The following is a 24946-nucleotide window of genomic DNA, read 5'->3' as shown; positions in this document are numbered from 1 at the left end:
CCTTTTTTTGCACAGCAAAATGCTCCCAGTTTCAGTCTCACACTAAACATTAATTCCCGGCAGGCTTACCTACACCCTGCAACGCACGATGCCAGAGGGCCTGGGGAGGTCGCCTGGCCCTTTCTCCGCCCTGCAGCAGGATCAGCAAGATGCTTGTCTAAGGTTCTCCAGTGGTGGATTGCCTCCTTTCCAAGAAACCTGTTCAAGTGCTGAACACCTTCCTGGTAGACTTTTTTAAACAGGTCTAACCTAAACCTTCATTGCGAAGTTACGTATATGATATACAACAGCCTGCCAGAGTTCAAGGAGTGTCTGGATGCTCTTAGTCATATGGTTTAGTTTTAGGTAGTCCTGCGAGGAGCAGGGAGTTGGACTCAATGATCCTTACGGGTCCCTTCCGACTTGAGATATTCCATGATTCTGTGATTCTTTGAAGTTTTCCAGCCGATGCGTATCAGCGGGACTCTGATGATTTATGTCATTTTTGAGAGGATGATCGAGAAAGGGAGGAAGGAAGCAAAGGTGGATGGATGCATCACATTTTACAGGAAACATTTTTTTTCCTTACTTCTTGAGTAGACCACCCTCTCTCCAAAGTGGGTGATAAATCTGCAGTCACTCTTTGCAGAGTTACGAAGTAAGTCTATTTCCTAGAGTGATCTGTGATCGTTCCTGGCACCTGTAACCGTAGGTTATGTCAGGAATAGGAAACAGCTTTCACTTCAGATTTCTGCGTGATTTTCCAAGCTCAGTGTACGCAGCAGCAATTGCTTTTATGCAGAACACCGTCCCCATCCTGGGTTCCTCCTTTCCAGCTGATTCCTGCAGCGCTGGTGCTTGCGTCGGCTCACGGTTCCTTGCAATGGCTTTGCTGGATTTGCAAACACTTGTAGGAGGACTTGCAACACTTTACCTTACCACATTGCCTTTGCATTGACGTGCATGTGGACCCAGTCAGAGTTTACAGTGGTGCGGTGGGTTGACCCTGGGTGGATGCCAGGTGCCCACCAAAGCCGCTCTATCACTCCCTTCCTCAGCTGGGCAGGGGAGAGAAAATAGAACGAAAGGCTCGTGGGCTGAGATAAGGGCAGGGAGTGATCATTCACCAATTACTGTCATGGGCAAAACAGACTCGGCTTGGGGAAATTAGTTTAATTTATTACCAATCAAATCAGAGTAGGATAATGAGAAATAAAACCAAATCCTAAAAACACCTTCCCCCACCCCTCCCTTCCTCCCAGGCTCAGCTTCACTCCCGATGTCTCTCCCTCCTCCCCCCCAAGCGGTGCAGGGGGATGGGGAATGGGGGCTGGGGTCAGTTCATCACACGCTGTCTCTGCCACTCCTTCCTCCCCAGGGGAGGGCTCCTCACACTCCTCCCCTGCTCCAGCGTGGGGTCCCTCCCATGGCAGACAGTCCTCCATGAACTGCTCCAACGTGAGTCCTTCCCACAGGCTGCAGTTCTTCATGAACTGCCCCAGCGTGGGTCCCTTCCACGGGGTGCAGTCCTTCAGGAACAGACTGCTCCAGCATGGGACCCCCACAGGGTCACCAGTCCTGCCAGCAAACCTGCTCCAGCCTGGGCTTCTCTCTCCACGGGGCCATGGGTCCTGCCAGGAGCCTGCTCCAGCGTGGGCTTCCCACGGGGTCACAGCCTCCTTTGGGCATCCCCCTGCTCCGGCGTGGGGTCCTCCAGGGGCTGCAGGAGGATCTCTGCTCCAGCGTGGACCTCCATGGGCTGCAGGGCACAGCCTGCCTCACCATGGGCTTCCCCGGAGCGGCAGGGGAATCCCTGCTCCGGCGCCTGGAGCACCTCCTGCCCCTCCTTCTGCACTGACCTGGGTGGCTGCAGGGCTGCTCCTCTCACATGTTCTCACTCCTCTCTCCAGCTGCAATTGCACAGTTTTGTTTTGTTTTTTTTTCCCCTCTTCTTAAATATGTTATCACAGAGACGCTGCCACCATCACTGATGGGCTCAGCCTTGGCCAGTGGTGGGTCCGTCTTGGAGCCGGCTGGCATCGGCTCTATTGGACATGGGGGAAGCTTCCAGCAGCTTCTCACAGAAGCCACCCCTGTAGCCCCTGGCTACCAAAACCGTGCCACACAAACCCAATACAAGTGGAGATGCACAGAGAAGTGTGGGAGGTGATGCCTGAGACTGCTGCAGTGAATGTCTAACTGTGGCCTTTGAGTAAAGCAGATTCCTCTCCCTGGTAGCCATGATGTTTCTCAGATACACTGGTCTGACTTCTGATTAGAAGTGGAGAGCAGACTTCTCTTGCATGGATGGGTGGAGGAGACACAGGGGGAGCCATTCCCACCCCTTGTGAGCAGGGAAGGGGTCAGAGCACCCTCTTCTCCCCTCCACGTGGGACCGGGGGCACTGAGCACTGTGGTATCGTCTCGCTGGTGCTTGGTGGACTGAACCGTCCTCCCTGGCTGATGCACCTCAGTCTGTGGGGCACCTCAGACACGTGCCACAGGGGCTGAAACGCTGCTGGTGATATCAGAGAGCTGCCATGATGCAATGTCTCCAAGTGATATCTTGGAAAACATGAGTGCATTGGCCAAAGAGACAGTTGCCCAGCACCCATCAGGACTGGCCCGTTGGTTTCATGTGAATAAACTATTGCCATGTCAGCAGTAGGCATCTGGTCTAGGTTCCCCTTCTAGTCACTGGGGAGAGATGGACATTTCTGGGGGATAATTCATTGCACCTAACTTCACACCTATTCTAGGATGGGATAAATTATTTTCTGGCAGTGCCTCCTTCTCTCACCATCTGACCTGTCTTTAGCAGCTTGTGAGATATTGAGTCTTGCCAACTGCCCCAATAGTTTGAAGATCCCTTCCTGGATCTGCTTCATCTTTATGCCATAAATGAGGGGGTTGAGCATGGGAGGGACCGTCAAATAGAAATCAGCCACTAGGACTTGGACGTGAGGAGCCAAGCCAAAAGAGAACATCTGCAGGTACATGGAGAGTAGGCCACCTATGTAAAACAGCAGGATGATGGAAACATGGGACCCACAGGTCCTGAGGGCCTTGAGACGTGCCTCTTGGGATGGCAGCCTCATCACAGACCTCAGGATCATACCATAGGAGAAGGTGATGAAGACAGAGTCTGTCCCCACCAATAGTGTTGCCACGATGAGGCTGTAGAGATCGCTGACAGACGGGTCGGCACAGGCCAGCTCCACCACGGCCATGTGCTCGCAGTAGGAATGAGGAATGACTCTGGTTTTGCAGTAGGGTAAGCTGGTGAGGAGGCACATTAAAGGTGTCATGACACCAACTCCCCTGGCCAGAGACAGCAGTCCTATCTGGGTGGTCCTTGAGCTCGTTAGGATGGTGTTGTATCTCAGGGGGTTGCAGATGGCTATATACCGGTCAAAGGACATTGCCAGGAGCACCCCTGACTCCACTGCAGTGAATGTGTGTATGAAGAACATCTGGATGAAGCAGGCCTCAAAACCAATCTCCCTTGAATCCAACCAGAATACACCCAGCATCTTGGGAACTACAGCAGTTGAGAAGATGAGGTCGATGACAGCCAACATGGAAATGAAATAGTACATAGGCTCGTGGAGGCTTTTGTCCAGCCTCACAGCAAGAAGGACCATGCTATTTCCCAGCAAAGTCATGATGTATGAAAAGCAGAATGGGATGGAAATCCACATATGGAGATCTTCCAGGCCAGGGATGCCCATCAGGAGAAAAGGTGAAGAGTTGGTGTTGGATCGGTTGGTGGTTGACATGGCACAGGTGGGCCAAGCCACACCTTTGTTCCCAATTTCAGTCCCCTGTAACAGTGATAGAAATGTTGGGATGTGGCTGCCATCTGTCTGATCATAAAACTGTGCACAGTGCAGTTTTCAAGCGTCACACAATTTTGTCGTATTTATTTGGAGAAAAACTTTCAGAACCTGTTATCTACAGCCAGGCTTTTAAACTGATGCTGTGGTCAGGGCTTGCGGGCATCCAGAGATGGAGAACCTCCATCCCTTGATTTTTGCCTCAAGTGCTAATCATCCTTATGGATATAACCACGTGCTTTTCTTCCCGTTTGACATTGCCTGTCTGCTCCTCCCAGCCGCAGCATCCTCCTCTACCTTCCTGTGCTTGGCCAGGGAGCCCTTTATGGCGGAGTACCTTCACTGCATGCAGGTATGTACTTCCATGACCAAGGATAAACTAAAGACCTAGAGCCCTGCAAGTTTCTCATCTCCACTCACCTGTTCCACTCTCTGTCTTATTGGGAGGGTTTTCTTGCACATCTCCAAGATTTCAACATCCTTTTTGAAAAAATATAACCTCTTCCATTTCCCTCTTATGCATCCAAAATCGCACCAGCCCTTTGGGCCCCCGTGTTACCCTCTCAGTGTGCTGTCGGCTGCTTTCCAGATCCTCAGTTCTCCAGGATACAGTGCTCCACTCTGAAAACCTGCCTGACTCTCCTTTCCCTGGTATTTAGCTTCTTGCAGGCAATTCCTTTGAACGGCCAAGTCTGCCAGTCTCTCTGGACTGCTCTGCATGACTTGCCTGTCCCCAGCATTATTTGAAACAGTTTATGCTGATTTGGGGACAACTGATTACAGACGTACAGAATAACTTCTAGTCTAGAGACAACCGCTGTGGCATCCCTGCAGAAACACAAGCTTTTTGTGAGGATGGTTCTGACAGCTTCATTTTGAGGTTTCTTAGTCATCCAGTTCTTAGTGCTGATGCTTCACAGATGCTGCATTGTGTGAGCTCCTCACCTGAAAACAGTGTCGCGGATGCACATTTCTTTTAGATAACTCTGTGTACTGTACTCAAACACAGACACACGCCCACGTTGATTAACTAAACTTGCTATCTCATCAGAAAATGAAATCAAGTTTGTTTGACAAGAGCTGTTTCCTGCAAAGCCACATGATTGCCATAATTTAATTTGATTCCAATCCTTTAATTCTTTATTGACCAAATCTCCTGTTAACTTCTTGGGCATTCTGCTGGGCATTGACGTCAGGCTAAGCAATCTGCAGCTAATCACATCATCGTACTTTCTCACTAAAGTAATGGCCCAAGGAAGCATCTGCAGTCACCGCAGCATGCCAGGACTCATAAAGTTTGGCAGAAGAGGCCAAGGACCTCCTTGGCCAACTCAGAGACGCTTTTTCCCTCGTGTAAATTACCCAGACCTGCTGCTGTATTTGTTTTCTGTTCTTAGCAGAAGCTGTTTAACATCCTCAGCTACCAATCAATTAAATTGCATTAAAAAATAAAGTTCTCTGATTGTCTTTCTCTCAGGCAGGCGTGGATCTCTCTTCTCCATGCAGAGGGACAGATGCATTCATCTGCTTTTATCTGATTTCTCTACTTAACAGCTTGTAACTCCCATCAGATCCTGACCAGCTCCCCCATTTCACTTTGTCCGTGGTGCTTTAGCTGCAGCTCTCAGTGCTACGTTCGCTTTCCTAACCACAGCTGTCCTTTTCTGCAAGTGTGCAGAACTTGTTCAAAACACCTCCTACCTTACTCTGCAGTTTCCTTGTGCAAATTCCTTCTGCCTTTAAGTTCCCTCAGCTTTGGGAAAATGGAACTTTAATGAAAAATCAGTACTGCAGGCTGAAATGCATTGAGATCACTGCCACCGGTTCCTAGGCACTGCCAACTTTTTTTCCCTGTGGTTTAATTCCTCTTTACTCCTCACAGTTAATTAGTGCTGGATGCAGAACCCTGTGATTGAAGGAATGGTCCCTGCGCTCTCCCGTGACATTTCATGTCTGCTTTGTCACATCTGCCACACGGAGCTCTCCTCACCTCAGCCCTTGCACCCCTTTCCTTCTCGTCACAGACACCTCAGTGGCCGTGGGGGATTGCCCCTGCAGCATAGTGCATGCTTCAGACATACTCTGCCATGGAGATGCAACAAGGTCATTTCAGGACGGGGCACAAAGGCGAGTGCTGCCTGGCCTGGCTGCTAGCACGGTGTTTGGGACGCCCATTCGCATCAAAGGCAAAGCTCCAGCTCCAGCCCGTTCCCTGAGCCTGTAACTGATCCGGTGTGTGCTCCTGGGGCGCTCGCTCCTCTTCCACAAATTGCACCACGGCTGCAGGACACCTCCCCAAAAGAAAGCTTTGTCCCCCAGCTGGGTCAGGATGCTGGGTCAGTGGGGCTGGGTGGGGTCCTGGACCACCAGGCTGCCCACCCCCTCCACCTCTCCACCCGATCCCGGGCGAGCTGCACCACGTGTGACACGACATAACCCAGCCTATTTCACCAAATTCTGCCTGTCGGCAAGAGCCCCCAGGGGCGTGCCCCTAGCTTTCCAGTCAGATACCTGCTGTTGTATGCAAGGGATTAAGAACGTTATCTGTGATTGAAAATCTAGTTTGTTTTACAGAAAATGTGCATTTAGCTAATTATTGATAAATTTATACAAAGAGAAACAAGCCTACTCTCTTGCAGCAAACAATTTCTGGTTTTGGTTAAAGGGTTTTGCAATTATTTGTTTACTTTTTTAAACTCAAGTCCTATTTTTACCTAAAAAATACTTTTAAAAAATCAGAATTCTGCAGCCTTGGGTCTGCAGTTTCATTTAATAAGAAACTTAAAAATTTTGAAAAACTACTTTTAAAATAAATTTTCCAGCAATTGCCTTTTTCCTATCAGACTCACATTGTGAATGCATACAGGCCAGATGCTGAAGTCCCACCAGCCTCCCGTCTTTAGGCACCTGGAGCAGCCTGCCGTGCCCTGACTCCTGCCAGTCCTCCCGTGCAGCCACCCACCTTGCTCCCTGCTTGCAGACAGCTGCCACCCTCAGGGATGCTCATGCCAAGAAAGAAACATCTCCGGTGCATGAGGGCAGAGCTGCAGGGCTGTGCATAAATCACCCCAGGCAATGCCACTGGGAGTCTGCTCCGGGATGGAGACGCCCCAGAGCACGAGTCCTCTCCAGGCATCTTCTGTAATAACCTCAGCGAAGGGGCTGGACAGTAACAGCCTTAGTCCCAAGTCAATTCTCTCTCATCTAATTTCTTTTACAAATGGCAGGTGCTAGGAGATGACCAAGGGAGACAGGAATAGGCTGCACAAGTTGTCTCCAGCAGAATGAAAGACCTTCTTTGTGTTTCTGCAAGGCAAGTGCAGTTTCATTTCTGGCTCTGCTGAACGAGGAGCTGGAAGTCTCTCCTGGCTCTCGGTGCAAAGGGCCATCCCATGAGCTGTCCTCGCCCCCACCAGACCCCCTTCCCAAGCCCCAGGCAGCATAAGGCTGAAATGTCCAAATTCAGTATAGCAAAAAATGCAAATTCAGGACAGCAGAAACATTCTGTCAACTGTTTTTTCAAGGTGCCAGGGAAGAGCGCAGCAGAAAGTCACATAAACACCACAAAGACAGGAGAAAATATTTTTGACTTGGAGAACGACACATTCAAACCAGTTTTGAAACTGAATGCATTTCACTGAGTTTAATTTTTAAATTAATGTAGAAGTGAGGACTAAACATGACATTTTGGGTGGGATTCATCTGAACAAACACAGGTGGCCATTGTAGAGATGGTGTCAGTCTATGGCTGGAGCTCGTCCTCCAGATTGCTTCATATCCATGGACACAAACAGTGCCTTTACGGCAGTATTCATCCCAACCTGAAGCTAATATCTGAAATAGGTCAGCGGAATTATGCTTCACCTGCTTCTTTCATTGCCATGGCTGTAAGGGAGATGGTGGTGACCATGTGGACCCCTGCCCTGAATGTGTCTGAGGAGGATGAGAGTTGTCCCGCTCCTTTGCTCTCGGAGGAGACATGCCACCTCTGGATGCTTTTCTTCTGAATCCTTGTGTTAATGGACGCAGATCCCCAATGTCATCCCTCTCCTCCTCCTCCACCCTCGGACCCAAGTGGGGTCATGGCTCCTCTCTCTGGATGAAACTCCCACCACCAAGCAGAGGACCGTGAGCACCTCTGAGACACAGCCGTTCACTTCTACTGAATTCTCTTGATTTCCTCGCTCCCGTATCTTAAACACCCGAATGGGACCTGTCACGTAACCCTGGCAAAACACCCCAGCAAATGCTCACCAGCCTGCTGCTTTTGTCCCAAAACACTGACTCTTTGTACTTCAGGTGTTACTGAGTCTCAGAAGGCTCCAGCCTGACCCCGGGAGGAGCACCCCTGCAGAGCGGGTGCAGAGCATCCCTCTGCCATTGGAGCACCCTCCATTTCCGAGGAGAAGAAACCCTTGTGAGTGGCTGAACCTCTGAACCTCTTGGTACTGAAGAAAGGCAAGGTATGGGGATATGAGTTGTTGGTGTTGGTACTTTGGATAGTTGCTGTTGACATGTATCTTCATGTTCACTGAAATTGCACCTCTCCCAGCGAGCTTCCAGTAGCAGTCCAAAATAATGCCTGCAGAGTAGCTCCTTATCCCAGGTCAGAGCTGGACTTTCCATCTGCTAATGCTAAGCTGTAGAGCCTCAGAATGGCTCCTTGTGCCCACAGCTTCCAGATAAAACCTGCCATTGCTGGGGGACCTGACCTGTCTGGGTCATTCCCAGCTGGGTCCCAGCTTCCAGAACAGGAGGGCTCCTGCACCTGGGGAAGTCTCAGCATGGTTGGGTGCTGCAGCCCCCAGACAGAGCCTGTGAATCCTGGTTGGACATAGCTGGCTGGCTCAGAGAGGGCTCAGAAAAGTCTGGGATGCAGCTGGTCTACCGGCAACAACAGTTAGCCAGGCCTCAGGACACTCAGACCTATGGCATGCTGTCCTTCAGGCCTCCAAGACATGGTAGATTTAGCTATTCATGGACTTGTGGTCATTACAACAAGCAGACACAGGGTTGGTAAGTATCTCCAAGTAGACTCAATGTTTATTTCCACCACTACAGGGTATGGGCACCTAGATAGAGTGATAATTGCCATTGTGCATCTCCCTGCTTTGGTTTCCTCACCCTGTTGGTGTGAACCGTCTGATGGACAGAATGCTTTGAAGAGCTCAGTTTTGAAGATGTTCAGTTTCCGTCATCACCCAGAAAAGCTGGTCCGTGCTCAGTGAGGGTCAGCCTTTTGTGCAAGAGAGGCCCAGAGAGGAGAGCCTCTGTGGCTCAGCACCTGCAATGTGTGACCGTCTCCTGTTGCTAGCAGGGACTAAAGAAGACGTCACAGAAGAAATTTCCCCATTTGGAATAGAATCTGTGTATTTATACAAATATACCTGGAGACCTGAAATGTTGCTTTAAATTATCACAGGGACGTTCATGGCATCGGGAACATCTCAAAACCCAAAGGTGGCTGCTTACTTCTTTGTATCACCTGGGAAGGAGGAAGGGAAATAGGACTCTGGTATTTGGGATCCCAGTCCCAAATAACTCTCATCACAGAGTAGGGTCTCATGTGGTCATTGAAGCCAACGAGTCCTCCCTCCCTCCTCTCATTGCTTATGTTCACCGTGTGCATCCAATGGGAATGAAATTTGTCCTGGTTTTTTGTAGATGAATACACCTGGAAAACCATTGACTACTGTGTCAGGCATGAACCTTCCTGGAAAACAGCATTTTGAGCACTGCCTGACGGATCTGCTTGGTCCTCATGCTGTAAATGATGGGGTTCAGCATAGTGGGGAGGGTCAGGTAGAGATCAGCCAGCAGAACCTGTGCATGCACAGATATGCCACTGCCGAACTGCTGTGCATATATGGAGACTATCCCAGGGACGTAAAACAGCAGTATCACGCAGATATGACACCCGCAGGTGCTGAAGGCCTTCCAGCACGATTTCTTCCCCAGGACAGTTTTAAGGATCATCCCATAGGACACAGCAATGAAAGCCATGTCCATCCCTACTATAAGAGAGGACCCAGCCACACTGTAAAGCCCGCTGGGTCTGGGGTTTGCACACGCCAGCTTCGCTATGGCCATGTGCTCGCAGTATGAATGGGGAACAACGTGGGAATGGCAATAGGGGAGCTTTGTCACCATCCCAGTCAAGGGGACCATGAAAAGGAGAGCTCTCACCACAATGGCCAGGCCTATCTGGGCAATTGTTTGGCGATTCAAGATGGCCTGGTACCTAAGGGGGTGACAAATTGCAACGTAGCGGTCAACAGCCATGGCCAAGAGCACTCCTGACTCCTCTGATGTTGTGGAGTGAACAAGGAACATCTGAACAAAGCAGGCCATGTAACTAATCTCTGTAGAGTTCAGCCAGAACACGCTCAGCATCTTGGGAACGATGGTTGTCACCATCACCACATCAGTGACCGCCAGCATGCCCAGGAAGCAATGGACGGGGTCACGCAGGGAGTTGTCCAGCCCAATGACAAGCAAAACACCACCATTTCCTACCAAGGTGATGATATAGCCTGAGCAGAAAAGGATGCCCAGGCAGATGGGGGAAGCTTCCAGGCTGGGGACACCCACAAGGATGAAGGAGGAGGAGCTGCTGTTGGGGCGGTCAAAGGGATCAGAAGCCATGCAGGAGAATCTTGCTTTTGTGCTTAAAAAAAGGAGCCCAGTTTTGAGCCCTGAGATGTCCAGAACTTAAGGGGATAAGATGGGGACTCTGCATCAGTGTGAGTCAAATCAGGAACCCACATCGTTATTACGATGTGTGAGATGGGACCACTACAGCATGACATGACTGGCTAGAGGGAAAGGATCAGAAATGCTGAATAAATGGGGATGTTACGGCCTGAAAGTTCCTGTAAGATGAAGAAGTTCATGTTTCAAGTTGTGCCACCATGATAACCAAGGGACTTCTACAGTTCATTGCTTGTGAAAGGCTTATTTCTTTGTTGGTTGCTCACCACCACTCAGCTGACATCTTGAAATAAGCTGCAAGAGGAGAGAAAAAAGTCAGCATCCAGCTTCTCTCAGACAGCATTTTTGCCCGAGCAGCCCTGGCTTCCCTACAATGGACCCAACATAGGAAGTTCCTCCAAATTTGTAGGGCAAAAAGTGGTCTCAGAAAGTGCTCTGGGACATTAAGCGTGATCGTGAAATTGCCTTTTGCTGCTCTGTCTTCATTCTGTCATTCACCCATGAGAGAAGCCTGCAAAACTAGGAGGCGGTTAGAAGAAAAGATTAATTTCTGAGGTTTTATTCTGATGGGAGAAGCTTGAAGGTAATACAAAAACTCCAGAGAACAATCCCAGAGAGACAAGAAGAGCCTGAGTACAGTGGGCAGGAGCTACACATTCATTCGTGCCAAAACCTTGCTACTGCTTCTGCTGCTTCTCCCCACACAGTGGCAAAGACCAGGCCGGTGATGACTACGCCAGATCCCTGCCTGTTAAAAGAAATTGCCTGGATGCTCATCCACCAGTAGCTTTTCAGCAAGCAGCAGGCTGTGGGGTGGCTCATGGCTGACAATACCCGTGCTAGTGACAACATGGAGTAAAATTCACCTGTGTACAGCCCAACTACAGGATCATTTAGGCTAAAATTTAACATTAGACATGGCCAGCATGGCAGTAGTGAGAGACAGAAGCTAGATAAGTTCAGAATAGAAATAAAGAAGATATTGGGAGACAACTAAGGAAACACAGCATTTGAAGTTTTAAAATAGAGAGCAGACTTTTGTAGGCTTTGAACCCTCCATTTCAACTATAGGAGGTTTGGGGTTGCTGCAGGAGCTGCTGGCTGAAAAGACTGGTCAGGACAGAAGCGCTTACCTTCTGCCCTAAATGTCTGCAAATCAGGACATTTTTTTTTAGAGGCCGAAACAGGATCAAAATTCCTTTTTAACTACGGCACCTAATTGCACTGCACTGACCCTCTGCATCCCGGTAACCAGCAGCTGCAGGAGGCAGGTGTGAATCCAGATTTGAGCAGCGAGGTTAACCCGTGGCTGCTTTCACCAACCCGTGCTCCCGAGCAGACCCACGTACTGCCAGCGACGCGGACCAGCCTTTCAGACCAGCCCCTGCTGTAAAGCAGAGCTGTGCACCTTGGGATGGCGCAAGCCCCAGTCTAACACACCAGATCTCAGGGTCTACACGAGGGTCCCTCCGCAAAGACTCAGGGCATCGTTCAGCTGCTTAAACACAGGTGCCTAGAGCCATCTGAGACCGCCCGGTGTGTCCTACTTGGCTTCGACTTCCTTTACACCAAGCAGGGCGCAGGTCCCTGCAAACCCTGGGTGATGGTCTGCCTCTCCCACGTGGATGCCTTGGGTACCTGGGGGCATCTCAAGTGGCTGTAGACATCCAAGGAAGGGGCGGTGGAATGACACCCTGAGGGTCTGAGACCCCACTGCAGTCAGAGAAGAGCTCGAGCATGGAGCCTACAGAGTAACTGACTCCCTAAATGTGGGAGTCTGCCCTAGGGTGAGCTGAGGTGCTCTCCAGGATCCACTGGCCGTAGGGGCTGGATCTCCACTGGCTGCATTTGGTGCTTAGACACCAAGCACTCATGCATACAAGCATGTGTGGACACCTACCTCCAGGCACTTACATGTGTCTGAATCCAGAGCCGCATCCCCAGGTGCCTACATCCAAGGCAAGACTATATTTGCTTCCAGAAGCTCTCTTCCACAGGCAGTGCCTGGCAAAATATTATTATCAGTATTGCAGCAGTAGTGAAGCACCCTGATCACAGGGACTTCTTGTCCTGGGAGGTGGAAAAACAGAGCACAGAAGAACTTTGCAGCCTAAGCAAAGGCTTCTGATCCTGGTCTGGTGTCTGTCTCACCGGTAGGACTGTCACCTGGAGGGCTGCAGCAGTACATCTCTGCGTACCTGTAAGTGCAGCAACGCTGGGGTATTAATCCATCCTCTGGAAATCCCCTAAGGGACAGCAGTTGGAGGACGCAGAGGTTAGGTTTTCTGTCCTGTGAGGAGATGGAAATTTTCAAGACTGCTTCAGCTTCTTTCATTAGCTCTCCCTCGTAGTGTCATACTGTTGGGCTCTCAGGCTTATGGCAGTCTCCAGAGCCTGCTGGATGCCCATGAGACCGATGCACAAAATGTAAACTAAGAAGTCCATCCAAAGTGGAGAAAAATCCCTTTGGTTTTGTCAGGGAGAGCAAGATGGTTTGGAAACTGTGGGTTTCCACCCTTCTCTCCACTCAGAACCATTACAGCAAACTTTTATGTCTACTGAATCCCCGAAAAGGGTTTGTGCAAGGGAGGTGGGATCTCACAGCAGGTCCTGAGCCTTGGCTGCATCATGCAGTATGTAGGTGAGGAATGATGCCTACTGATCACGCATAAGGAAACCACATGTGATGGCAAGCCTCCAGCAGGTGTAAGGCCTGCCTTTAAGGATCATTAGCAGAATGTCAGCTCATTAGAGAATAAATCCCTCATTTTCCAGCTTATTTTCCAAAAAAAGATTCCAGGAGAAGTGCAGACGAGAGCCTATGTGTGAGCAGAAGTGCAGTACAAGAGGAACACCATTCTGAGCTCATCCTTTATTTTCCTGTCATCCATATAAAGTTATCATCCTACCTGGTATAAGGCAAGCAGGTACACTTAGTTTACTGCAGTGGCTGGGCTGTGTCAGGTCCATACAAGCACAGCACTGAGGGGAGGTGGGACTGCCCTGGAGAGCTTCCATCCCAGCTCTGTCCCACTGAGACCCTCTTCTGACTTGTCCTCTCTCTTCTGTCTCCACTCTCAATGCTTCCTGCCCCCCTAAGATCTCGGTGAACAGCACAGGATTTGTTCAGCACAGGGCTCAGCAATGAGGGATGTGTGAGATAGGGGAGGAGATGAAGACTTGGTCATTTGTGATGTGCAGGCAATGTCATTCCTAGAGATTTTGTCAGAAAGGGGAGGTTTTCCTAAAGTGGGGCTTTTGTTCTGCAGATGCATTCTCTGCCCTAAGAGTACTTTCTTCACAGCCCCCCATGTCCTGTCTCCAGCTCAGCACTTTCCCAGAGGAATGCGTGTGTACACTCAGGTTGTGAGATGGAGAGGCAGCCTCCAGCACATCTCTATTTCCTTGAGTGGTCCCCACATGAGCTGTCTTATCCCATGAACTCTGCTGCAACCAGCCGGCTGCCCTGGAGAGCCTGGGAGCATGTCTGGGACTGCTTGACCCCATGCATGGTCTGGGAGGCACAGACCTGATGTAGGATGGGTGCATCAGCCCTGACATTTGGGATGCTTCAGTCTGTCAGAGCTTCTACCTCAAAGCAGCCCTTAAGAGCTACAGCTGAGAGCCTCTTCAGGACAGGCCATTTCTACCACACATCACTCAGCTCCACATGGACTCAATATTATCTCTACTGCCGTGGTCTTATGCATGCGGGATGGCAACGATGCCTTGCAGTTTCTCCTTTCCAGACCCACAAAAGGGCACTGTGTCCTGTCGAGCAGAGGGAATGTGTTCAGTGGTCAGGTCACACGCTGGGGCAGGGCCACAGTGTTAGACTGCAGGTAGGGAGCATACTTTCAAGAAAAAGTCTTAATTTAGGCTGTTTTGTTTGGAGTGCACTTCTCTGGTTGATATGTCTCAATGGCAGATTGGGAAGTTTCAGTACACCCAAAGCAAGACTTTCTTCCCAAGGGAGGTCCCCCATGCTTCTCACACACTTTGGAGCCTGTCATGTCATACACGTCAGTCTGTTTATTGCTTTTGCACCCAGGAGATTCCTGGCTGCTGATCTGGACCACAAGGTGCAAACACGGACCCTGCCCCAGGTTATTTGCAAGTGGAGACCAGACAGCCACACAGGTCAACACAGACTGAAAACACACACACGAACACAAACAGCATCAATGGCCTGATCCTGTTCTCCTCTCTGGGTGATTAGGATGAATGCTTTTACAGGCAATTCTATATACATATATACAGTATGGATCCCTATAGTAGCTGAACTTAGATGCTCAGTCTACCCAGTAGCTGGTCCTGGGTCCCTGGTCTCCCCAGTTGCCTCATGCACATACATACACACGTGCAAACGGCTCTCTCCAGTAGCTGGCTGAGTCCTATGGCATCACCAGTAGCCGACCCCATGGTCTCTGCAGTGGTGTAGCTTGGACCCCCCTGGTCCCTCCAGTAGCAATCAAACCCTCTGGTCTCTCCAGCATCCAGCCCGGACTTACAGCCTCCCTAATACCTGGCTCCCAGATCTCAGCCTACTCGCTGGCTGGTCCTGCTGGATGTCTGCTGGTGATTGCACACTGATGTACATACCCAGCCCACATGTGTGCACCCCAGTCTCTCCAGGTGCTGGCACCCCGGGCTCATGGGCCCCTATGGTCCGCGGTCCCCACTCCAGCAGCTGGTGCTCAGCCCTCCATGCTCACACATGCACACAGATTGGGGGACCCTCACCCAGGGGTGCTGTTAGAAACGGAGTTTAAGAAGATGGGACAGATTGCGCTGATCAGGCACCAGGCATGGACAGACAAGCATGTTGACCAAAACCATGTTTACATGTGACTGGACTCTTTCATCCCCTTATGCCACTGTTTTCCCACATTGTTTGCCCCCAGTCCCCCTTATCCCTCTCATTCCCAGCCTTTAGTTCCTCCTCTAAACATCCCATGTCTGAGTGCCACACAGCCCCAAAGTGCTCTTCCTGGCATCCCATACCGATTGTCCCCCCACCCTGTAGGCAGTAGCCCATGTCAGTTTGCAACGAGGGAGACCCACTGCCATTGACCAACTTGGAGGTCTCACCCCTGGCCATGGGCTGACCATCCTCCTGGGACAGCCTGGGGAGCAGCTGGGCTGGGGGCTCTGCTGGCTCTGAGGGGGATATTGGGGTTCCCTCGCCTGCCATCTTCCTCTGCTCCTTCGGGTTTATGGAGGTGAACCTTTAATCACACAACCCAACAGCCTCGGCACCTGGCAGACAAGTTCCTGCTGCAGATCCCTGCAGGATGATGATATCCATGGTTGTCGTGGTTTAACCCCGGTAGGCAGCTGAGCACCACACAGCCGCTCACTCACTCCTCCCCACAGTGGGATGGAGGAGAGAATCAGGAGTGAAAGCGTGAAAAATCATGGACTGAGGTAAAGACAGTTTAATAATAAAAAAGAAGAGGGGAAAAAAACCCACAGAACCAACAACAACAAAGAAAAACAAACCCCAGAAAAACGAGTGATGCAAAAAAACCAATTGCTCACCACCAGCTGACCAATTCACAGCCAGTCCTTGAGCGATGGCAGCCCTGGCAAACCCCCCCCCCAGTTTTTATTGCTGAGCATGACGTCATATGTTCTGGAACATCCCTTTGGCCAGTTGGGGTCAGCTGTCCCAGCTGTGTTCCCTCCCAACTCCTTGTGCACCCCAAGGCTACTCGCTGCTGGGGCAACGTGAGGAGCAGAAAAGGTCTTGAGGCTGTGCAGGCACTGCTCCGCAGGAAATAAAATATTTCTGTGTTATCAACACTGCTGTGGTGGGTTGTCCTTGGCTGGATGCCAGGTGCCCACCAAGCTGCTCTCTCTCTCCCCTCCTCAGCAGGACAGGGTCTCCTCCCAGGGTCTCGCCCATCCCCAGCCTACTGGGTGCGGGGGGAATGTTGGAGAGACAGCCCTGACGCTGTGCGAGCACTGCTCAGCAGTAGCCGAAACACTGGTGTGTTATCAACACCCTTGTGGCTACCAATACCAAGCACAGCACTATGGGGGCTGCTGTGGGGAAAATTAACTCCATCTCAGCCAGACCCAATACAACTGCTTTCATCAGAAATCCAAAACATCATCATACAAACTACTATGAAGGAAATGAACTCTATCCCAGCCAAAACCAGTTCCATGGCACCCCAAGCCACGGTGCGTGGAGAGGGCTGGTGGAGCAACGCAGAGCCCTCTGCCCCTGCACAGGACAGAAATGCAGCAACGCCCAGAGCCCAGCAGGCACCTCAGCTGTCTGGGCTTTACCTGCTAGAGCATGAAGAAGTCGTCAAGGAGATGGCAACTGGATGCTACTGAAGAGATGCTCCGGTGTAGCCCTGCTGTAGGGGTGGAGAACAGAGGCAGGGGAGAGTCAGAGAGGTGTTCGGGTGATTTGCTTTGGTGAGAGATAGATAAAGCGCGTGCTGTGTTTGTGCGTTCAGGATGGTGGCGACTGTGTGTGGGTGCCTGCTCCCCAGGGCTGACAGACCTTCACCGAGAGGGAGGGGATGTTCTTGGCAACCTTACCTGACCTGATAGGTGACCCTGCTTTGAGCAGGAGGTTGAACTAGAGACCTCCTGAGGTCCCTTGCAGCCCGAGTTATCCCGTGGTCCTGTGATCCCACGTCCCTTACATCTCTTGGCACGGCTCTGCTGCACATAAAGTGATATGTTAAGGAAACAGCTGTTTTCTGTGGTTCAGCTGTACTAGGTCATTTTGCCAGAACAAGGTTAGGTGGTGGCTGCAATCATATTTATGATGGGAGATCTGAGGGAGCCGGACCACCCAGAGGTGCTGTGCCAATGTCACTGCCTTGTGCAAGGGACAGGCAGGAGAACAACCAGCTGAAGCCCTTGGTGCTGACCTGAATTCAGTGGGTGCCAACGTTTCCCGAGGCACCTGCGTCTCCGAACGTACACTGAGAGCGACACCACAGTCCAGAAGAGCTTTTGGCCATTCTAGGGAATGTACTTTGTCTTCATGAGTCCCAGCCCTGTGCCCTGAAGGCCAGGCCCAATCCGTCCTGCCACGGGTCTCCTCCGGGAGATCGCCCTGCGTACTCCATCACGAATCTGCTTCATCCTGATGCCGTAGATCAGGGGGTTGAATGCCGGTGGGATGAGGAGGTAGAGATCAGCCAACAGGACCTGGACGTGGGGTGGGAGCTCCTGGTGATACCTCTCCATGTACATGGAGAGCAGCCCAGGGATGTAGAAGAGGGCCATGACACAGAGGTGTGAGCCGCAGGTGCTGAAGGCTTTTTTTCGGGCTTGTGGGGAGGAGAGGCTGAGCACAGCTCGGAGAATGAGCGTGTACGAGAGGGCGATGAGTAGTGAATCAAAGCTGCCCACGTAGGTGGAGACAGAGAGGCTGTAGGTGTTGCTGAAGGCAGTGTCCCCGCAGGCCAGTCTGAGCACAGCCATGTGCTCACAGTACGAGTGGTCCACGACTGCCGGGCTGCAAAGAGGCAGGTGGCGAATCTGGAAGGTGAGGGGGCTCATGAAAACCACAGCCCTGAGCAAGGTGGCCAAGCCAATGGCAGCCACAACGGGGCTGGTCAGGATGGACAAGTACCGCAGTGGATTGCAAATGGCCACGTAGCGGTCAAAGGCCATCGCCACCAGCACCCCTGACTCCATCACAGAGAAAGCATGAACAAAGTACATCTGGGTAAGACAAGCATCCAGGCTGATGGCAGTGGACTGAAACCAGAAGATGCCCAGCATTTTGGGGCTGATGGAGGTGGACATCACCAGGTCAATGACAGCCAGCATGGACAGGAAGAGGAACATGGGCAGGTGCAGGCTGGGATCAGCCTTTATCACACACAGGAGGGTGCTGTTCCCAGCCAGCGTGACAAGGTACATGAGGCAGAAGGGGATGGAGATCCAGTGGTGCAGGTGCTGCAGCCCCGGGATGCCCGTCAGGTGCAGCTCTGACAGCGAGGTGTTGGTGGGACGGGAGCGGGGCATGGTGGTCACTGCAGGAGCCTGAGTGAGGAGAGCCCAGGCACACCAGGACAGCCATACCCTGGGTCACACCAAAGGTCCATCCAGCCTCAGATCCTATGTCCAGCATCAAAAGCAGACCGTTAGGGAAGAATATGAGAAGGTAAACATACCATGATATCTCTTCCAAGTGCCTCCCCAGCTTCCAATGATTTGAAGCTTGGGGACTTCCTGAGCTGGATATGGTTTCTTCATTTTCATTAACCCCACCCCAGAAACTCATCTAGTCTCTTCTGTGCAAAATTTTAGCACCCACGCTGTCTTTTAGCAAGGAGTTTCACAAACTAACAGCACCTTTTGTGAAATAACCCTTTCCCTTTCCTGTGAGCCTGACATTTGCTGGTGTCATTTGAGGTCCCATAGTTCCTATATCAAAACAAGCAGGGAAGAGTTAGCACAGTCCTTGTCCTTCTTCCACATGCCACCATGAGACATGGAAGTAAGTAAACCTCAGATGACAGAAGTTTTATTCCAGACCTGCAGGAGAATTTTTAACCCTTCCGTCAGGACTTTTTGATTTCCCATCTTCATCTCCCATTTGTCTTGCTCTGTATCTAGAAAGAGGGAACTGAAAAAGACCTTCTGTATCACAGAACTGAGTGCCTGTTGCTTTAGGTGTGACAGCTTATCTTACCCAGAAAAAACGATAGTCATCATCCTAGGATATTTTGCTTTCATGCATCTGCTGGAAGACAGCACCAACCCTCCACCCTGCTCCAACAGCTGGGAAATTACCTCTACTTTCCTCTCTCAGTGTATTCCTGTCCAGCTTCTATCACCTCTGAAGCTGAATCTGATTATGCTCTTCCCTCCCTGGCATTTCCACCCCAGCGTGTCTATAGAGCCACACAACGCAGCCTGACATTTCCTAAGCAAACTAGTCTCTGCTCTTTTGTCCCCTTTCACAAGACCAGAGCTCTGCTCGTAGTTGCACATGCAGTTTTCCTCTTTGCACCTTCCTTTAAAGCATCTTTCTTGGCTGTGCCTGCTTAGAGTCACACAGACGAGGTCTCACAAAGGGGTCTCTGGTGCACAGCAGTTCCCCCACCACCAGCCTTCGAAGAGCTCCACTTTACATGTGGTTTCAATACTCCCATGCTTCTAAGGTCCAGTTGCCCACATCACCTTCACCTCTCCCATTCGGGAAAGAGAGGCATTGGGGTTTCTATTTCCCAGGGGTGCCATCCATCTTTCAGCCAAATTAATTGCTGTTTTCCAGCAGGACCTTGCAGGCAGAGGGTGGCATGTCCAGAAAGCATCACATTATCAAGGCTAGATCTTCCCAGGCAAATCTGATTACTTTCTTTCTTGTCATTTATAAAATATGTTAGCAGATTAAAGTAAAGTTCCTGAGCAAATCATACTCTCAGAATTGCTTGTTCAGTGGAACACCCTCAGGTAGGATGAATGTGAAGGGCAGGGGCAAAGGACTGAGCTGCAGATTGAAGTGCGTTGTGGCGGGCACTTCATGGAAAATAATGGAAAACTAGAGGGAAGTCAGAAATAAGGACGAAGTTAAGCTGGAGAGCTGAGTGGGCTGGCTCACCTGGGGAATGGTCTTGAGAAGAGCCTTGAAAAGTTGCCAAAGATTTTTTTTCAAAATCCAGGCTGCATTTTTTTGTAGAGAACGTGGTCAGGAAGCATGGGACTGGAGAGGGTCATGGCGCCTTCTCCAGGCTCTTCTCTTTTTTTTTCTTTTTTTTTTTCTTTTTAAAAAAAATAAATATATTTTTTTAAGTTTATAAAGAAAAGACTGCAGCAGCAAATCCTCTTGTGCTACTTCTATTTAAACTCTGTGCACTGATGGATGACCTACCTGGCTTGCTGCTGCAGATTTGTCCAGATAAATCAGCAGGGGCACCCAACTCACCCAGCCCTGGCAGGGGTGATGTCGGCCAGCCCTGCATCCACCAGGTATGTCGCCTGCTTCTCTGACCCAGCAGATTTTAATGGTGGAAGCATTTATAAGTTTGCTGAGAGGAATCCCTGGTGTGTCTGTCTCATGGCTCAAGAAATGAGTCTACACACACACACGTGTGCAGCTGACTTGCTCATTTACTGACACCTCCTAATTCAGTTTGTTTAATTGAGAAGATATTGTTGCCAATCCCCTACAGCATTTATAACCCTTGCAGTAGCTTGAACTCTTTCTTACTCATCATTTGACCCTTCCAAACTCAGGTCCCTGAGCTTGGCATTGCCAGCTCCCTCTTTTCAGGATGCTGAATCTTTCCAGATGCAAACGAGGTCTGGGTCTCCTTCCATGGTCTGTGTGACCATGAGATGGAGCTCCTGGCTGTCTCCATCCTGTCAGAGGCTGTGAGCCAGGGGAGGGCTGTCCTGTCCCACACTTGTGCTTTGCATCCTCTAAGACCACAGCAGAAATAATAGCACAGTTAGATAGAAATCATGTGGCAGACCAATTTTGGCCACTTTGACCTAACTGAGACTAATTTTGTCTAAGTCTCCTTCTTCTGCAAAGCCAGGGTTTGCCATTGAAGACCCCTGACCAAAGAGGGCTGGCACTGCGTGGTGAAAGGGCTGCTGAAAGCAGTGGTGTGCTTCCTTGAAGGGGATGAGAAGAGCTGCACCAAGCCTGACTGGGTGGCCCCAGGGAAGGGGAAGGTTGGGCGATACTGGGAGCAGTGCATCCTACCTGGGCAGCAGCAGGCAATGGCAGTGGAGGTAGACCCCGTAACTGGAGAATAAATCCACTGCCTGGCAGGCTCCAGGCAGTGCACCTAGCACAGGCACTTTCCAGCGCCAACTTGGACCAGGACTGCGAGATTTGGGTTGGAAGAGTCTGGTCTCCAAGTCTGCGCTGTATTTTAGTTGTTGGGCATTGTGTAGATTGTACTGCTGCTGAGGATGGGGGCGGGGGGATACAACTGCGTAATCCAGAAGGCACCCAAAGGCAGCAGTGTCAGGAGACACTGAAAGAATTGAGTTTATACCCACCAGCTTGGGTTTGGTGGTCAACACAGGTCTTTGTAACGCTCCCCTTTCCTCTCTAGCTCGGTGCAGGATACACGCAGGACCTCAAGCTTCCCTCGGAGACCAGACTCAGGGAATTCCTGTGCCCTGATTTCCATGGGGTGAAGGCATAAGGAGAGCTGGGATGGTAAGTCAGTATGTGGTGTTAGGAGATGAGTTTTCACCATAGTTAAAATCAGGTACAGGTTTGCTGAGGAGAACAAGATGAGCCCAGTCCCTGTTCTCTGCTCCCCTTCTTTAATCCACACTCCTGCTCCTCGCCTCCAGTGTGCAGAGGTGACCCTCCTGCAACAGCCCTGCAGGCTTTTTTTTAGTTTATGGCCCTGTCCTGTGCATACGGAGATCTGCATAAAGCGGAGACTTGTGCGATTGCACTCTCCGGCTGCTCTGCGCACCCCATTGCAAACCATTCGTGCTCTCCCTAACACGATGCTGCACCTGAGCGTCCGTTCAGGGGTAGGAGTGATGTATTACCCTCGTGCAGCGCAGCACGTGCAGAATTGCATGGTCTCCACAGAGGAGAGCCAGTTTACCGAAGTGCCACATCCACAGAAGTAGGATCTCACGGGAGTTTGGAGGCAAGTGAAGGCTTATGAAAAACGAGTTTCTCAAAATCCTATTACAGGTGCCTATATGCTTAGGGAAGAGACACAACAACATAGAAAGCTAGGGAGTCTCATTAAAATATTGGGGAAAAAAAATGTAGAACAACATTTCATGGCTGATGCTGTTCTGGTGTTTCTAATAAGAAAGGAACAAAATCTTATGCGACAGTGCAGGGTTTCAGTGTGACTTGTAGACCCTGTTCTCAAGTGAGCTGGGTTTTTGTGATTGCTGCAAATGCTTCAGTAAGGTTTCAGGACAAGATTGGGATGAAAACAAAATCTGTTTGGGCCAACATCTGGATGAGAGTGTGTGTGTAAATGTGCATACACACATCCCAAACTCCCCCCTTGTAGCCAGGCACCAAGATCAGGCAGCTGCTAAAAACTAGTAAGTGAATTAATGGAGAGTTACAGATTGGGTGGAAAAGGTACATGGGGAGGATGAATCCCTGAACTGACTTTCATTTCCAAAGTGGTAAAAGACTTTTATCAAGAGCTGAGATGAAGAGGAGAGTCATGAGATGATACAGATCCGAGGATGACCACAGATACAGATACAGTTAGACAAGATTTATCTTTCCATTCTGAACAGGAATGTAGAATTCACTTTCTAAAAATAATGTTTCACCAGGCAAATTTTCTGTGGTGCCTCCAGCTTTCAGGGTTTGGCCAAGATGACGACGAGATCTTCCCACTTTTCCAGTAGACAGCTTTGTAAGCTTTTTCTTTGCTCCCCAAACATGCTGCCGTTGTTCTCTGGTCTGAACCCCATGCCTTCCCACCTGGCGTTAGCGATGGGCTGGGGTCAGGACCTGGGCTGGATCCCTTTCTGCCAGAGCAGGCTCAGCACCCTCTTCTGGATCGGCTTGGTCCTCATCCCGTAGATGAGTGGGTTGAGCATGGGAGGCACCAGCAGGTAGAGGTCAGCCATCAGGATGTGGAGGTGTGCAGGGATCCTCTGGCCCCAGCGCTGAGTGTAGAAGGAGAAGAGCCCGGGCGTGTAGAAGAGCAGGATGACACTGATGTGGGAGCCACAGGTGCTGAAGGACTTCAGACGAGCTTCTCTGGAGGAGAGAGCTATGACCTCCCTCAGGATCAGCATGTAGGAGACAGTGATGAGGATGGAGTCTGAGCCCACCACGAGGGTGGCAGCCGTGATCCCGTAGATGCTGTTGAGCCAGGTGTCCCCACAGGCCAGCTTCACTACTGACATGTGCTCGCAGTAGGAGTGGTGAATGACGCGGGGGCCGCAGTAGGACAAGCCGGTCACCATGCATGTCAGAGGGGTGATGGTGGCGATGCCACGCACTGCAGCAGCCAAACCCAGCTTGGCAATGGTGGGGCCAGTCAGGATGGCAGAGTAGCGCAGAGGCTTGCAGATGGCCAAGTATCGGTCGAAGGCCATGGTGAGCAGGACCCCTGACTCCACTGTGGAGAAGCTGTGGATGAAGAACATCTGGGCCACATAGCCCTCAAAGACGATCTCATGGGAGTGGAACCAGAAGATGCTCAGGAGCTTGGACATGGTGGAAGTGGTGAGCACGAGGTCAATGGCAGCCAGCATGGAGAGGAAGTAAAACATGGGCAGGTGCAGGCTGGGGTCCATCCTAATCACTAGGAGGAGTGTGATGTTCCCCAGCACTGCCATGATGTACATGGTGCAGAATGGGAAGGCAATCCAGAACTGAGCATCTTCCAGCCCAGGGATGCCTGTCAGGATGAAGGAAGAGGGACTGGAGTGATTCAGGTAGGACATGAGGCACTGCTGCAGAGCTGGAAGGGAAGCCACAGGAACAGCTGGCACAGACAGGGAGAAGAAAGAGCTGTAGCAAGCACTGTTATGGATTCCAACCACTTCTCAGGCACACGGACCTGTGATCTTATCCTCCTGCCTCTTATCCAGGTACACTCAGTCCCATCATTGGCAGGACACAAACACACGTGGTCTTAGCCCAAACATATGGGAGTTACCTCACCTCTCCTCCCATCCCAGGCTGGCCTCTGGCTGTTGTCCCCACCCCTCCACTCCATAGTTTGGGAGTTACAAACTAGAAGTTAAGTACATTTAGTTGCCATCAGTACAAAAATCTAACACGGGGAAAGAGGGGAGATCCAGAGTGCTTTGGGGATGCAGCTCAGCAGGACTCTGGTCACCCACACACCTCTGCAGGTATAAACCATAGCTCTCTTGGGCTGGTGGGCCCCGTCTCATTCCCACCTTGGGAAATGGCAGCAGATATATATTTGCAACATCAGTGTTTGTTGCCCAGAGCATTTTTGCTGTGAGAGCTGATGCCCATGGAAGCAGCACACTGACCCCATGTGTCCCCCAGCTGCGTGCCCTGCTTCAGGCCAGCACTGTCAGCTGTGGGGCTGTCTCTGCTGGAGCCCAAATCCAAACCACCTTGTTGGAATCCCTTTCTGAATGGGCATCCCACCTACAGGGTCCCCGTCTCCTGCATTAGGAAGGAAAACCAGTGTCATGGCCAAAACTGCCCGGAGGCCGCAGTGCTGGTCCCTTCCAGCACTAACGCTCCCACGGTATGTGTACCTCCCTACCCTCAAGCCCTTGCCAAAAGAAAGAACTGCTGTGAATTGTCCCTGTTTTACTGGGAAAACAGAGGCACAGAAGGCTTAAATTAGCCTGCTGGCAGTATGGGAATTAAACACAAGTTTCTCAGGCACTTGCACCCTCTCTTTTCCCCAACATACCAAAGGGCCAGCCCATCTCCTTGGCTTTCCAGATATTTGACTTCCTTGACCCCTAAATAGTTTCATCTC

At 50.8% G+C, this 24946-nt stretch overlaps 2 protein-coding genes across 2 annotated transcripts; both read right to left on the bottom strand.

Moving 5' to 3' along the window:
* Positions 1-2729: 2729 nt before the first annotated feature.
* On the bottom strand, positions 2730-10460 carry LOC309587074 (uncharacterized protein; the record flags this gene model as incomplete). The annotated part of the gene is made up of 2 exons (XM_082304954.1): positions 2730-3857; positions 9525-10460. The coding sequence occupies 2 exons, from the start codon at positions 10458-10460 to the stop codon at positions 2730-2732; spliced, it is 2064 nt and encodes a 687-aa protein (XP_082161080.1).
* A 7056-nt stretch (positions 10461-17516) lies between these two features.
* On the bottom strand, positions 17517-23921 carry LOC309587073 (uncharacterized protein; the record flags this gene model as incomplete). The annotated part of the gene is made up of 2 exons (XM_082304953.1): positions 17517-18548; positions 23016-23921. The coding sequence occupies 2 exons, from the start codon at positions 23919-23921 to the stop codon at positions 17517-17519; spliced, it is 1938 nt and encodes a 645-aa protein (XP_082161079.1).
* Positions 23922-24946: the final 1025 nt, after the last annotated feature.

Source organism: Platalea leucorodia (assembly GCF_965183815.1).
Source record: "Platalea leucorodia genome assembly, chromosome: 2".
NCBI classification, from domain to species: Eukaryota; Metazoa; Chordata; class Aves; order Pelecaniformes; family Threskiornithidae; genus Platalea; species Platalea leucorodia.
Note: the sequence above shows the minus strand (reverse complement) of the source record. Positions and strands in the feature narration are given on the sequence as shown.